Below are 17,096 nucleotides of genomic sequence, written 5' to 3'. Positions count from 1 at the left end.
ATTCTTTGAGGCGTGGTTGTCTCAAATAGCTGGGAGTGCAGATAGCTTATCCACTTAAGTCTAGAGAGGTTACTGCCCAGCACCCCCTGGCTGCTCAATAACGCTGTAGGTAGGGAATGGAAGGCAAAATACCTACCTACTCATTGTCTAGAAATGAAGTCTCCTTCTAACTAGGGTGGACTTTTATTCTGCTGGAATCTGTGGGCAGTTAAGATCACGTATTAATTAATGCATTTAAAAACTTAATTCAGTTATCTCATTCAGTGAGACAGAAAAGGTCCCCACCCTCATGGAGCTTGCAGTTTAGCTGGGGACATAGCTGTTAGCCAAGTAATTATGTAAATAAATAATTACAACTGCAGTTTGATTGCAACAGATGACAATGTACATACTGCTCTCTTGGCACTAGGGTGTAACTAGACAGAAAATGAAATCTGAAATAAAGTTGGCAATAGGAGACTGCTTGAGAATTAATACCCTCAGCTCAGTGTAGGGGTGTGAACAAAATCTGCTAGAGAGGAGGTTTGAGGTTTTCCTTCAGATGTATTTTTTCTGTTTCTTTGGTTCTTTAATATGTAGCATGTCTCATGGTTGGAAGTCAACAGAAAACCCTTGGTACTGGTTTTCCCTTAGGAGACTAAAAATTTCTCTCCATATTCTTAACAGATCGTATTATTACAAGACTATTCCTGAGGATCCTACTCCTTGCCCTCTGGTTGTCTTTATCTACCTTGGAGCTTCCATAGCTTGGCTTGGAGAAGGGGGTAGGTAATACTCAGCAGAATTTCTTTGGTAACTTCAGCAAGTCTATTACAGGAGACTCATGAGTAGAAAGGTGCAGGGCCCTAACCTAGGGAAAATCAGTTCCACTTGCCCTCCTTCTCCAAGCCCCCGTGAATTTATGGGGATGGGGGTTCACATCTATCTTCAAAGTCAGAAGGCAAGAGCATTGACAAGTGACAAAAGAGGATTCTTTAGAACCATTTTGCTAAGTCACCTCTCTGTGTTAATAGCATCACCATTTTCTAGGTTGAAACAACCACAAAGAGACTTGACTGGTACAAAATTGCCCGTGATGTCAAACAGTTCAATATATGGCCTTTAATTGCAGAGCCAATAAAGAATTTTGGAAATGATAAGCTAAGAGCACCTGCTTTTATCTCATGTCCATCTACGCCTATCATCAATTCAGGAGGTAACTACCCTCCTCCCATACACACACAAACACACACAATCAATTCTTACTATTTTTAGTTCTGACATGAGTCACATAAATCTTAAAGCACAAAGTATCTCTGGAATTTTTCTAGAATTCATATGAAACAGGTATAATGATGACATGGCATCCGGGAAGCACCAGGCATAGAAGTGCTGATTTTATGAGGGCATTTATACAATTATCTCTATGAGTCTATGGCTCTTGTGGGAGTCTGGCTGAAAGAATTATCCTTAAATATTCTTAAAAGAGGGAAAAAACTAACCCACTCAGATTATACTGATCCGTCTTGTATTGTCTTACCCTCCAAGTTATTAATGTCTCTTGAGAAAGTCAAATAAAATTTTCCTAACCAGGATGCATCACAGGCTTCACAAAAAGCATCTAAAATATTCTAGGTGCTGGACTGAGAGAGACATTTTCATTCCTAGTCTATAATTTAGATAATTTAATTATTTTAAAAGGAAATCAAGCTGTTTTCAAAAGAGAAGTTGGAAAAAAGGCCCTCAGAATATCTAATAATACTTCCTAATAAGTTCAGCCATCAAGGTTATTGCAGACAGCCCCTTGTTCCTGATTTAAGGCCCTGTCCTTCAGTTTTTTGTAGATTCTTTTAGTATCACCAAAGATAAAGAAGACTTCATATACGTCATAACAAAAAGCATAATTGCCTCAATCAGAATATAGTCATATGCAGCATAATGGCATTTGGGTAGAAGTCAGCTCGCACATACTATGGTAGAATACCATGTAGCCCAGGTGTCTAGTAGGCTGTACCATCTCGGTTCGCGTAAGTGCACTCTTTGGTGTTTGCGCAATGACAGAATCTCCTAACAGCATGTTCCTGTCGTTAAGCCATGCGTGACTGTAGTACGAAATGGTACTCTGCACTATTTTGATCAATTCTAGTGTATTAAAACTCAGGTTAAGAAATTGGCTGAACATATCCAATCTCATCTGATCTCGGAAGCTAAGCAGGGTCGGGCCCAGTTAGTAATTGGATGGGAGACCACCTAGGAAGACTAGTTGCTGTAGGCATAAAAAAAGAAAAGAAAAGAAAGAAAGAAATTGGCAAAAGGGGTTGTCTTTAAGCAAGGACTCTAGGTAGCTGGGGTACAGGGTAGGAAGAAGATTTAATTTTCACTATATAGTCTTTAAGAATGTCTGAGTATGTTATATAAACAAACTGAGGCAAATAAAGCAATAAGGTGTGACAGAGTAAAAAGTTACTTTCATTGCCATGTCCCAAAAATGCTTTGAATCCTGGGGAAGAGCTAAGCATGGATAATTCCGCAAGACATGGTCCTTTTATAACTGTTGGATTAGATGTGAACTATCTCTAGTTTCCCAGATAGATTATATAAACTGCTTGGATGATGGCCATGACCAGAGGTCAGAATGGTTCAATTTCTTCCTGGGAAAATGAGATCTTTCTTCTGTAGAATACTAAAGAGGTAAATCATACGATCTTTCAGTTACAGGCTGGAAAAAAAATCAGTCATGCTTCCTGTGAGTTTCTTTGTTATTTTTTACATTTAAAATATTTTAAAATATTTTTCCTCTGCATGTCCCATATGCAGTCATTAGACTTCTTTCAAAACCTGTGATGAGAATATTTGCTTAGAATCAACAAGTATAAACAACCTACCCACACAATCTATAGGATTCCTTCCCCTTCATCTCCCCAGTTAGCACCAAATACTCAGCTATTACCACCATGAGAGCCATTATCGAAAAAACTAGAGAAAAATAAATTTAGTGCTTTTAGAAAACCTGAGTTCATAAGAAGGTAGATGAAAAGGAACCAGTTTAGAGCTTCAGTTTAGTATTACAGACGCCCAAGTGTGCCCTTACCGGAGCATTGAGGATTCCTGGTTTAAATCTGCTTTGTCCCTTAAAGCTATGTGACCTCGGACAAGTTATTTAACAGCTCCAGACCTATTTCCTCACCTGAAACAAATGGATAATGATGATTAAATGTGCTTTGCGCTGTGATGATGTCTAACTATGGTGAACAATTAAAATTTTTATCTCCTTCCTTCCTTTGCCCCCAAATATCTTCCCTCACACTATTTGAACTTTTTATTTTACTTTGTTAAATCTGCAGAAAATGGCATGGAGATTCTGTGACAACCAGTAACCATTTCAAAATATATAAAATATCTGGGATGTTTAAAATGCTTATTAAAGTAACATTTGTTTTCCTCAGAAAGCCAAAGAAAGTCATTCAGGGTGTGAAGGTTTTGACTGGAACTAGTGTGCAATTTTCTTTGAGACTTTAGATCACCCTGGCTAAGGTTTGGGCAGTTCAAGGTAGATGTCACAGCTAGGATCCTTGGGATGTTAGAGGAGTGGAAAGGGCCAAATACCCCATGATTACGCATTAGTAATGTATTCTGACCAGTCCTTTGCCCAGAAAAAGGGACAAACGTTTCCTCTACCCTTTAGCCCACATCAGCAATTGATTAAATCTGGATTTGTAGTTTGACTTAGAAGCTTTGTCCTTTTTCGTGGAAAACAGTATTTTCTGTATTTCCAAATAACCTTTTTAGTCATGTCTTATTCAGAATTTGGGGGCTGTCCTTTTTTATAATTCTGATTTGATCTAAAAGCTTCGTAACATGTGAGGATAGTATAAAATCCATTTGTTTCTAAGAGCTTTGGGAGCAGTGGTTTCTGCTCTTTATGGTTTAACCTTTAAAAACTCTTCATCTAAACCAAAGAGCAACAAGTAATTCTTATCTCCCTGGACTTATTAACTAGCTAAAAGTAGTCCCTTCTGCAGGAATTTTTGCAAGCCCATGAGGCAGCAGCCTTGCTGTTGGGTTTGTCTTTGTTGCTAAGCCTATGGCTGAAAGGGAGTAAAGGCTCAGTTTACACTTGTTGAATGAGTCCAGGTAAGAGTCAAAAATAGATACAGCCAAATAATTTTTGAACAAAATTCTGCTTTTCACGTTTTTGAGCTCCTGAAAAGCAAATGAATGCCCCACATTATATGTCATCAGGAAAAGCAAATTAAAACAACAGCGAGACCTATTAGAATGGCCAAAGTTCAGAACGCTGACAATATCAAATGCTGATGAGGCTGTGGAGCAACAGGAACTCTCATTCATTGCTGGTGTAAATGCAAAATGTTACAGCCACTTTGGGAGACAGTTTGGTAGTTTCTTACAGAACTAAACATACTCTAACGATACGATCCAGCAATCGCACTCCTTGGTATTTACTCAAAGGAGTTAAAAACTTATGTCCAACAAAAACTTGCATATGGATGTTCATAGCAGCTTTATTCATAATTACTCAAGCAACCAAGATGTTCTTCAGCAGGTGAATATATAGCAAAACTGATACATCCAGACAATGGAATATTATTCAGTGCTAAAAAGATATGAGCTATCAAACCACAAAGAGGCAGGGAGGAATCTTAAATGCCTATTACTAAGTGAAAGAAGCTCATCTTAAAAGGCTACATACTGTATGATTCCAACTATATAACATTCTGAAAAGGTCAAATCTGTGGCGACAGTAAAAAAGATCAGTGGTTGCCAGGGGTGAGGAGGATGGGAGGGATGAATAGGCAGCACACAGAAGATTTTTAGGGCAGTGAAAACATTCTGTATATTTTAATGGTGAATGCATGTTCATTCATTATACATTTGTCTAAACCCATAGAATATACAATACCAAGAGTGAACCCTAATGTAAACTATGGACTTTGGATGATGATGACGTGTCAGTGTAGATTCATCAATTCTAATAAATGTATCACTCTGGTGGGAGATGTTGATAATAGGGGAGGCTAAACATGTGCGGAGGCAGGAGGTATATGGGAAATCTCTGTACCTTCTGCTTAATTTTGCTGTGAACTTAAAACTGCTCTAAAAAAATAAAGTCTATTAAAAACAAAAACAAAAGCAAATGGAGCAAAACCAAGAAAATGTTGTTTGGCCCTTTGGGACTCCTTTTGATGTTTTAAGGGGTTTTAAAGCTACAACTTCAGAAAGAGCAGAGGGTGGGAGCGAGTTGGGAGCTGGTGGGGAGAGTGCCTGGCCTGTGCTAAGAGATGGAGGTAAGTAAAGTCAATTAACCAGAAAGTGTTGTGCTCTCCAAATAATGTGATGCTCAAGAACAGGTGCTCAAGAGCCAGAATGCCTGGGTTCAAATCCTGATTCTGCTACCAACTGGCTATGTGTTTGGGGCAAGTTTCTTAACCCTTCTGCCCTGAGCTTCCACACCTATAAACTGAGGATAATAGTGTCTACTTCATAGACATACTCTGAGGATGAAATGAGTTAAACGTAGAGCACTTAGAGAGTTAGCCGAGACTTAGGAAGTGCTCAGCAGGTGTTAGCTACTATGGGCATCTATCAGCAGGACTCTGAGGACCTGATTAGCAAGGTCCTCAGATTAGCAAGGACATCAGTCAACCAGGAAAGACCCAGAAGAGAATGATTTAGGTTTCACTTATGACCAGCCAGTTGAGTAATGGGAACCTATGGCCTGTAACTGGCCTAATCAGTTCAGGGTCCATCTCCTGAGAGCAGTTCAGCCCTGGTAAAATAGTTCATATTCTTGAATTGCATACTCTTCTGACCCACAGTAGATGTGATGGATACAGAGTACCACAGGAAAGGGGAATGGAATTCTGAGAGGATCCAAGTGAAAAATAGGATAGAAAGTAATCTTGATGATAATACAAAAAATAAACTACTTCCAAACCTTAAGCTCTGCCATTGTCATCTAAACGAAAAGATTATAACATAGAGGAACTTAAAGAGAAGGAAAGTACTGTAATATGCCCGTGCACAAAGCTGTAAATACAAAGATGCCAGACTGCTTTTTAGAGCCCCTCCCCCCACCCCCCCCGAAAAGTTGACAACAGCTTATGCTCATCAATATGCCGTGTGGCCATCAAAAGGAATATGGTAGATGGATATGTAGTCACATGGAGAGATCTTAAGACATTCGATAACTGAAAAGTTGCAAAACAATGTATAGTATGATTCTCTTCATATAGAATATGTGTGTTTGTATATTTCTTTGTGCTCATATGTAGTTAACTAAAAACAAACAACAAAAAAAAATGGAAGTGTGCATGCCAAACTGTTAGCAGTGGTTATTACCGGGAAGGAGAGGAGTTGAGAGGTGAAGGGAGGCTTTCATGTTTTACTCGTTATTTATTTATTTTTATGGTGACATTGGTTAATGAAATCCACTAAGTTTCAGCCGTACACTTTAACAGTAAGGCGTATATATATATTTACACTGTGTGTTCGCCTCCCATAGTTAGATTTCTTTCTATCGCCACATATTTGACCCCCTTTACCCCGTCTACCTGCCCTTCCTCCCTCCCCCTCTGGTAACCAGTAGTCTGTTGTCCATATCCATGAGTCTCTGCCCTGTTCATTTGTTGTTTTTAGGTTTATATCCCACATATAATCATGTTTTACTCTTTATTAAGGTTGCCAGATTTAGCAAATAAAAATACAGGATGCCCAATTAAATTTGGATTTCAGATTTTAAAAAAATATTTTTAAGTGTAAATATGTGCCATGTATAATAATAATGTGGATATACTTATACTAATATATTATTCATTATTTATCTGAAATTCAAATTTAACTGGTCATCCTGTATTTCCTCTGGCAAGCCTACTCTATATAATTATGTATTATTTAACACTCTTTAAAGGGTATTTTCATATACTAATTGTATGATTTTTAAAAAAAAATAAAAAGAGAAAAAAGGATAAGGTAGTTTTTCTCCAGACTGCACAAAAATATACTTTATAGTTAAGAAAATTGATGGCCTAGAAAAAAAGCAGATTATACAGCAGCATGTATACTAAAACCAGAGTTTTATAAAAAGAAGAAAAGCACATATATGCCTATACTAAAAGACAGAAAGATATATAAGAATTTTAACAGTGATTCTCTCTAATGATGAAATTAGGATGGCTTCTATTTATTCCTTGTGCCTTATAAAGTTCTTTAAAACTGTTTATTACTTTTGGAAAAGGAAATGGTCATCTGTAAAGAACGCCATTTTTCCGTGCTTCGGTGAGGACCTGGACATGCCCAAGTTCTACTTGTAGATTCCCTCAGAAGAAAGCAGTGGGTAGCAGTGTGAGCTTCACCTTTGGTTTGAAATTTTAAAACTGTCATCCTATGTTCTTGCAGGGTATCTCCAGAAGCAGCCCTACTTTGGAGCAGTGGTTGGCAGGGTAGCCAACCGAATTGCCAAAGGGACATTCATGCTGGACGGGAAGGAATATAAGCTGGCTGTTAATAATGGGCCCAACAGTCTGCATGGAGGACTAAGAGGGTTTGATAAGGTGAGTTGGGGGCACTGGACATTGTCCTTACCTGGCATACTTCACAAAGTGCCATCAGGCATACCTTCTGTTTGCCAGGCACAATTCCAGGCCCTGGAGCAAATGCGTTTGGAAAAGTGATATGGGAAAGAGGCTGCTCCCATGGTTTGGGGGAGCAGATGCCCTGGCCCTGTTCTAGGACCCATCCTCCTCTAGCTCATCTGACCATAATGGGCAGGGGAACCCCAAGTGAAAAGATGGCCACCTTTAACTTAGGACGGACAGGGAACGACTAGGGAATGACTTTCTCATAGCATTGGGATCAAGGAGTTGGGTTGACCTTAGGCACGAGAGAAAGTGGATTAAAGATAATATCTAACCATTTACCAAACAAAGCATTTGAATAGATTATCGGTCACCCTTACTAGAACCCTGTATTATCACCAAAAGATAAATCACTCCTAAGTCAGGCTGACAGGCCTGAAGCCCTCATTCCTATACTACAACTGCTGGTGTCCTCCGTGGCCACCACCATGGGTGCCCCCAATGCAACACACCTCCCTGTATCTGTCATGAAGCCCCCTTCCCGTGTAGTGTGGTGCTGTATCCAGGCCTACCCTTCCACTGAAGTGCCTCATGCCTCAAAATTACCCGAGATTCCCCCCAGAACCCCTTTTCCACACTAAAACTCCCAAGTGAATCCCTGGAAAAACAAGGTTAGGAGAGCAAAGCAGTCAAACAGCTTCTCCCTGAGGTGGGAATGCCTGGCCTCCTGCTTCCTGGGTGGGAGTCTGCTAGTTAACGCCCCCAGTGACTTCTCTTACTAGTCTGATTTCAGGCCGTGAGGGAGATTTTTTTGGTAGTTAACTTTCCTTTAAACTTTAAATTTTATCACCCAGGTTATTCCTAGAGAAGAGCCAGAGAAAACAGGGACATGGATGACAGTTAAGGGTCACAATTTCTTTTCTGCTCTGACCACCACCTGCCCTGTTGAAGGAAGTTGGTCACTCTGTTTCTCCTGTCCCTCCAGCTTCCTAGAAGCAGACTGCCCCATCAGCCCCCTCTCCTCAATGATGGGACACCTCATCCCAGCGGGGCATGAAGGCAGAGCATCTCTAGAATATGTCAGGTCTATAGGAAAACCCCAACCAGAGGAAGTTAGGACAAGGATCTTCACAGGATCCTCAGAACAGCACCTTGTTCTAGCTTGTTCATGCTTCCTCTATTCTACATCAGTATTTTCTGTGGTGTTGCTTAACATGTATGTCCTGTATAAACATAGCAAATAATGAATATACATATATACATATCCTTGAATGCAGTGTGCCTACTGCGCCCCTTCTGTGAACCGAGGAGCGTAACAGGATAGGGATTTCTTAGGTTCACAATATAGTGAGGGGGTGGGACCCTTCCATAAATAACTATTATAGGTGGACAACAATATAGACACCAGTGATAGAGGAACTGCGCATGGACAAATTAACAGCAACTGGGGAGGTGGGATTTGAACTGCCCTTGAAGAAAGGATAGCATTATAGTCAATATATGGATATTTGAGAGAATGACTTTGCAACAGCCCTGAGAGAGGTGGAGAAAGACTTGGAATGTTATCATGGAGCCACTGGAAGTTTTGAACAGTATGTTTTGACATAGTAACATGAGCAGTATCAGATGAACTTCACTTTAAGTTGTGTTTGATCTCAACGGGTACTGAATAATTGCTGGTTTGGAGGTCTGTGTTTTTCTATTTATGTCAATACATTTTTATAAAAGATGAAATTTGAACAAACTGAGAGGATTAGAAATTGTATAAGTAGGCCTAAAGGTGCAAATTCGGAAATTGTCTGGAAATTTGAAAACTACAGGGTCAGGGAAATCCTTCCATGAATAGGAATTATACCATCCGTGGAATTCTACTTGTCTGATAATATCACTTTACATGAAAATTTCCATTCCGTATCTCCATTCTCTAAAGGAGAAAAACTTTACATGAAAATTTCCATTCCGTATCTCCATTCTCTAAAGGAGAAAAACTAGATAGCAAGTTAAGAACATTTTCTTTCAAATGTTTTACTCCTAAAATTTTCCATTTGGGGGGATTCTTTTTTTCTTTCTTTAATCACACATATAACAGGCTTTACATCTTAAGTTGTTGTAGCCGCCAGCCCCCGAAAGACACACGGACCACCAGAAATCAGTGAGTTATAGGAAACACACTCATTATTCAGCTGGCTGGGTCTGCCAGGGGTACGCAGACCACAAATTAAGCAGCCCTGAAATGTAGAGGTACAGGGTTTTTAAGCCTAAAATTCCATTCTTCATTCTGTCTAAACACAAAGGTCTATTTCTCTTCTATTCATTACCTGTCGACCCACAGGTCGGGTGTGCAAGCGGGGGTACAGAAGCAGAAAGCTTATTGTTAGAATGTTACATTCCCATGGGTGATGATAGCCTATGTTCCCATGGGCGATAGCCAAGCAGTAATTTTCCAGCCAGCACAAAGTGTCTTGAAAGTTCAACATTTCTGGGAGATAATTAGGGTGCGAAATAAATTTTTTACTAAGGTCAGTGAATTTGTTTTAAATACCAGCTGCTTTCACTGTAGGTGTAGGCAGAGACCTCCGTTCCCGCTGGGCTCCCCTTCCTGGCAAATGCTGTGTCAATGAGAGAGATCCAGGCCATGCCAGGAGTGGGGGGAGGCGGGGCAGAGCCTGAGCTCATAGGCCATTTCTCTGTCCCACAGAAGTTTTATGTTTCAAGTCCATTTGGAATGACAGTGTTTGGCCTCAACTCTTATGTTGAAAATGGAGATTTGAATAAAACATCCACTGAAACTAAGATGTGGATTAGTGTAGGCTGCCAGGCCTGAGTTTGAATCCTAGCTCTGTCCCTAATTACATGTATGACTTTAAACAAGATTTTTTCCCCCTGAAACAGTAGGCATGAAGTCTGAAAGGGTTCTACCCCACTCCCCTGGGATGTGGAGGGTGGAAGTGGGCAAGTTAACTCCACGAAACTTAATTTGCTCATCTGCAAAATGGGATTAATAACATTACTTGGAGCCATATGAAATTGCCACTGTTCAACTATTTTGACCTACAAAGATGTAAATTTTTTTTTTTTTTGGTTCCACCAGATTCTTACCTTGGAAAATGATTTATGTAAAGTACCAGGTCAGTGGCTGGTGAGCACTCAACAAATGAAAGTCTCATGTCTGCGAAAGACTTTCACTAGTGACTCCAGGGCTCCCCAAAGGGACTGGCGGGGGGTGGGGTGTCTCTGGCCACCTTGTCCTTTGATAGTGTAAAATAAGGGAACAGGATCAGACTGCTTGGTTCAAATCCACTGTCTTACTAGCTATGTGGCCTGGGACCAGCAATTTATCCTTTCTGAGCCTCAACTCTCTCATCACAAAGTGAGGATAATGGTATCTACATTAAGTCAGCTCTGAGACAGATAAGATAATATCTGTGAAGTTTCTAGCAAAGTGCCTTGGCTCATAATGGAAACTCCCTTCCCGTAAGTGTAATCTTGGAGCCCCTAGGGCAACGTTGAGAGAAATCACTGTTAATCCAAGATTCAGAAAACTTTTCTTCATATTTTTCTTGTAACTCTTAAAATCATATTTTCCAGAACTAGAAAAAACTTTCCAGCTCATTTTTTTTCCAAACCCTTTATTTTATGGATAGGATTGAACTCCAAAGTCAGTGAGCTAGGGACAAACCTGGCCCCAAATCAGGACTCCTGACTTGTGAGCGAGAACTCTACCTATTGGAACAAGGGCCTTCTTATTTGTTTGGAACTCTGCCCAGGGAACACAGATAACCTCGTGGTGTTTTTTTTATAAATATTTGTAAATAGTACCCTCGAGAGAGGGGGGCTGATTTATTAAGGTTATTTTTAATACTATTAGCAGATAGTTATTGCTCAGAATGTGGTGCTGAGATTTTTTTAAGTCTCAAAGAAGGGGAAGAAGAAACTATTGTAGACATATGCTTATAAATTTAGGGGGAAAGAGTGTGGGGAATGTGAGTAGGTAAAGAGAAAAACTTTTCTCTCGAAAGTCACTTTTCTGTATAAAACAGAATTTTAAAATAATTAAAATCTAGGCTATCATTGTAAACCTTGTTGATTACATCATTTCCCTTCCTGGAACCAGTTGTCTTTAATATTGAAATGTGGCATTTAGCTTGGGATTGTAGTGACTAAACAGCTTTGAAAACACTTTGTTCTAGGTCCTCTGGACCCCTCGGGTGTTGTCAAATGGCGTCCAGTTCTCGCGGGTCAGTCCAGATGGTGAGGAAGGTTACCCTGGGGAGTTAAAAGTCTGGGTGACATACACCCTGGATGGTGGGGAGCTCACAGTCAACTACCGTGCGCAGGCCAGTCAGACCACACCAGTCAATCTCACCAACCATTCTTACTTCAACCTGGCAGGCCAGGTAAGTGACCTTGCCTCTGCTCTCCTGCTGTGGTGTAAAATCTGACTTGCCACTTTTCTCCTGTCATGTGCTTTGTGGAATCACCTGGGAGAGTAGCTGGAGAGACCAACCCAGCATGGAAATACTTTGGTGATGGGGTCACCCCTGTGATGATGAAAAGTACCCAGCAAAGCATCTGGCTCAAAGTAGGTACTCAACAAGTGGAAGTTATAGAGAAAGATAAGTACATTGTACTGCCAATAGAATTATGTTTCCCATATGCTCAGACAACTAACCGGCTTTTTAAGAACTCTGTCTCATTTAACTGTAACATGTACTTGCCTTTGCTACCCCTACTTCACTCCAACTGCCCCCACACCAGATTACTTACAATGAAAGTGATTTTTACTCTGGGATCTTTAGAAATGTGCCTGGCCCGACCCCTTTACATATGCTGCCAAAATTTGTGTGTTCCCAATGCACAGTCTCCTTTAGGTTATCTGCTCTAAACTGCCTCGTTTCCTCCAAATGCTAATATTTTAGCTTGTCAAGGAGGCTGTTGCATGAGACAGAATAAAAAAGCTTAGCTAAATTCTGTAGATTATATCTATTACTTCCTCTACATCTGAAGAACTCATCATTCATTGTCTACTATACTTCAGTCACTTTGGCATGATTTCTTACAACAGATGACGTTCATAGCCAATGAGTAATATCTTGTGTTTTCTTACCCTTTTATGAGTTTGCTGATGATCTGATAAGTTTTTTTCTAGAATCTCTTCAAGTAGCAAGTTAATTGGTTCTTATATAATATCCAAAGTTCTCTCTTTAAAAATAAGATGGTTCTTCACTTGCTTGTTCCTTCAGGAACTTCCAACATCCTTCTTGAGATCTTAAAGACAAACCAAAACAAAACAAACATGCCCAGCCGTAAGAGGCTCTGCAATAATGTACATAAAGACCCTACTTTTTAAAGTATGTACAGAAAGAAACTTGGCAAAAATAGAAAATATTAGTGGTTTTATGTAGGTAGTGGGTCATGGTAATTTTTCACTGTTTTCCACATTTTTGTATATTTAGGACATCCCATTTTATAATTAGGGAGTGGTCTAAAGGAATAGATTCAGCAAGAGAAATTATGCGTGAAGTATTACATCTGCCAGTGTGTTCCAGCGAGGGAAACGAAATGGGGATATAAGGTTCACTAAGATTCTTTCCGTTTACCTGGCTGGAGGACCCTCCTGACCAGAATTTTTTACCCTTCCAATCCTACAGGGACTATTTCTGGATCTCTTTCCAGAGGCTGAATAGTTTCTGAGGTTACAGACCCCACCTAGAAGGGTAATAAGTATCAGCTCCTTTCTGTGTACTGCCTTAGTAAGTGCAGCTCAGATCCAGATCCACAGCCAATAGCCTCAGGGTTGGAGGTGGGCAGGGGCCATCAGCCTTTTGGGTAAGAGTGGATGGTCAGCTACCAGCCTGGGGCCCGGGACCTCTGCACTTTCAGAACATCTCTTACCCAACCTGGAGAAACATTGTCATGTATCTTAAATCCTCCCCAGGGAAATAGGTAAAAATCTGATATTTAAAATAGCTCATATGTTTTGTTTGTTTTTAAAATTTAATAGTAGTCTTTTTTTTTCTATTTGGGACCAAGCTTTGACTCATGACTTCTAAGTTTAAGTGTTGAAGGCCTAGGGGAAGGGAGAAAAGTGTTTTTTCAAAGAATAGAAAAAGTATGTAGGTTGCAGGTTGATTGGTTTTGTTTGTTTGTTTGTTTGTTTTGGCCGTTCCTTTGCCTAACACGAAACTGGGAGGACATGTTTCTAATTGAAACTTTACTTAAAGAGCTATGAAAGCAGGCCTGGGGGAACTTGAGATGAAAAGCAATAACTATGGTTCCAGTATGACAGGGTAGGTATGTCATCAAGGATCCAGATTCTTCCATCTTTCCATCCTGCTTCTTCATTGCTTTGGCTTTTGTCTTCATGCTTCTACCCTCATGGTTACAAGATGGTTGCCACAGCTGCAGGTATCACTACTTCATATAGTCACAACTAGAGACAAAAAGAGACCTATTCCTTTTTTAAAACATATCTCTAATGCTCCATTTTTAAGAACAAGCAAAACTTTTCCTAGAAGCTCCCCAGCAGACTTTCCCTCAAATTTTGTTGGCCAGAAGGGTGTCCTATACCCTGTCTAACCCAGTCATTAGCAAGGACATTAGACAACCATGATTGACTTAAAACAATCAAAATTTGCCCTCCGGGGCTGGAAAGAGGATCCTTGCGTTGAATATATAATCTGGCACAGGATAAATCAACAGGTCAGGGTTCTTCCAGGGGGAAAGAAGGGTGCTGGTAAAAAGAGTTGCTGTGGCTTTGAGTAGTAACCAATAGTGTCTGTTATATCCTGCTAACGATGGGAAGAGCTGAATTAAGGCAGCAGTGGTGACAATGCACGAAAAAGTCTTTAAAGCCCCATGCAGGCCACAGTGAGCTCTATAAATGGTAAATGTTACAAACTAGTAGCAGTGGCCAAGCAGAGTTCATCAAATCAAACACCGAACTCAGAGATAGGCCTTGAGTTCTGTTGTGAATCAGCATTCCTTGCCAAGTTTTCATCAGCCTAGAAAGGAAATGAATCCAACAGTAATATTCCACCAGAGTGGATCATTGCATTATTCCAGGTCAGATGAGTCATAAAATGAAGCTTGCTTCCCTTTATTGAAGGAACGTTAGTGCTGCTCAGTGACCCAATAACCATTTAGAGAGTAGGTGCCTAATAAATGTTCCTTTCCGTCTCCTCCCAAGCCTCTTCCTAACATCTCAGACACATCGATTTATTTCATGCGTGATTTTCATAGTGAATCCTTTTCTTCCTGCCCTAGTGCTAAAAAACAAACAAAAAAAGGAAATTCCTAACCAGCTTTATTCATAATGGTAAAAAACGGAAAAATCCAAAAGGCCATCAACAGGAAAATGGATAAACAAGCTGTGATATTTTCATACAATAGAATACATACTACCCAACCTTAAACTGAACGCTGAACAAGTGCAGCCAAAGAAACAGTCTCAAATTCTCTTCCTTCAGCCCCAGAGGCCTCTTCAGTGCTGGCAGTACCCGTGAGCCATGAGAATGGCAGTAGGGAGAGCTCACAGGAGATGACCCCTCTAGACTAGAGCTGCCCTAAGCAGGGTCCAGACCCTTCCCATATTGGACCTACCTTCCCAGGTCAGAACAGGGACCAAACAAGTGGCTAAGATAGAGAGTGTGTGGGCAGAGGCGAGACCTCTTCCCCCGTCTGCCACCCACACCTGCCCCTGCCCAGCATGTACCTGCTGAGAGAATACAAGATGCTCTTTAGAAAGAGAGCTTCTGTTAGTAGTGTAGTGTAATTAAACCAACTTCTGTCATGTTTAGACAGAGATTCTCATGGTCTCTAAAATTTTGCCCTTTCTCCTTAGGATGACTCGTTTGGGTACGTGGGCCGCGTCTTTCTGACCATAGCATCTCATTTTCTGTTAACCCAAAGCACTCTGCCTCTCTCTGCTGACTTCTCAGGAACCTGGCAGAACTTTCAATTTAGCTTAGCTCAGGGTTTCTCAGCCTTAGTACCACCGACATTTGGGGACAGATAATTCCTCATTGCAGGAGTGGGAAGGCTGTCCTGTGCATTGTGGGGTGTTTAGTAGAATCCCTGGCCTCCTCCCAGTAGATGCCAGTAGCATTACCGCCCCCAGCCATGACAATAAAAATGTCTCCAGACATTGTCCAATTTTGCCTGGTAGGGCAAAATTGTCTCCAGTTGAGAACCATGGGTTTAGCTTGTTTTTGAGCATTTACTAAGGTGAAAGCCCCCACCTGGTTCCCCTTTTGTATGTTCTGCCATGAAGCTTTAAAATATACTCCTATTAATAATTTTTAAAAATTCCTTAAGTTAAAAACATACACGTGTATTTTCCGATTTGCAAACAGCACAAAACATCTTTACTAAAGCCTTCCTCGCAATAACCCTGTTAAAGGTGGGGCACCATTGGCCCAGTTCTACGCCAGAGGAAACAAGATTCTAGGAGGTTATGTGGCTTCCCTGGGACCACTCAGTGAGAGCTGGAACTGGACCCCAGGCCTTCTGATCACTGACCAGCCTTGGACTTTCCCAGAAGGACAGACTGCATCTTTATGGAGGAGACAGGCAAACTCCAAAAGCAGTTCTGACTCCTGGGCTACTGCATTGTGGCAGGGAATGGGTCCTCTGGGTGGGATCTGGACCAGAAAAGGATTGACATGCCCCACCTCTAGCTAGCCTAGAGGCGATGCCTCGGCCATCCTTTGTGTTACAAGTCACCTACCCTTGCTCTTCTGTTTGCCTATCATGTGAGGAGAGTGAAAGAAACCCCTCTGCGAATAAGCCAAAATCCAAAAAGCTTTCCAACCACTGTTGTCTCTCTGACTTTTCACCTTCCTAATTCCACTTGAAAGCTTCTTTCAATGTATCAGCTGCTATTTTGAGGCCCTATCTACCCACCCTTAAATGAGCATATTACTTATCACTATAAGTCAAATGGGATTTCTAAAGTTTTTGTCAGTGCCTGAAAACATTTCTGCAAGAGAAGTTACAAAGCAAATATATAAAATAAGGCTAAGCTTTAGATCTTTTCTTTCTCTGCCTTTTCCCTCCCAGGGTTCCCCGAATATATATGACCATGAAGTCACTATAGAAGCTGATGCTTTTTTGCCTGTGGATGAGACCCTGATTCCTACAGGTTGGTGAATTTGAACTTTTTATGAGAATGTAGAGCTGGGGTGCAATTTGAGGAACATAAAAACTTCATTTACCTAAATCGATTTTCCCTATTGGCCTACCAAAATGCTTTTAATTCCCGTGATTAGTCATTTATTTTGGTTAAGGTTGGGTGACCATATAATTAAACACCCAGACCAGCATCCTTTTGAAAAGGAAAGGCATTGCTATTAATCATTAAACCAGGGCAACAGGCATAAACTGGAACAGTCCCAAACACACTGGGTCATTGGGTCATCCTAGCTGAGCCTTAGACTCCAAAAGTTCTCCACTAAAATGTAAATCTGTTACTTCTTAGCACCTCAGCAGAAATAAATTTACCTGAACATTACCTCACAAGTG

General features: G+C 40.7%; 1 protein-coding gene across 1 annotated transcript in view; it reads left to right on the top strand.

The window, feature by feature from the left end:
• The window catches only part of GALM (galactose mutarotase), a 48,470-nt gene that overhangs the window by 855 nt on the left and 30,519 nt on the right, over window positions 1-17,096 (top strand). The window contains exons 2-4 of the mRNA XM_039887385.1: window positions 7,396-7,550; window positions 11,765-11,971; window positions 16,635-16,716. Of these exons, the coding sequence (XP_039743319.1) occupies window positions 7,396-7,550; window positions 11,765-11,971; window positions 16,635-16,716 (444 nt within the window). The remainder of the gene's footprint in view (window positions 1-7,395; window positions 7,551-11,764; window positions 11,972-16,634; window positions 16,717-17,096) is intronic.

This window comes from Pteropus medius, unplaced genomic scaffold (assembly GCF_902729225.1).
Source record: "Pteropus medius unplaced genomic scaffold, Ma_sr-lr_union100, whole genome shotgun sequence".
Classification (NCBI taxonomy): Eukaryota; Metazoa; Chordata; class Mammalia; order Chiroptera; family Pteropodidae; genus Pteropus; species Pteropus medius.
This window is presented reverse-complemented; position numbering and strand designations above follow the sequence as displayed.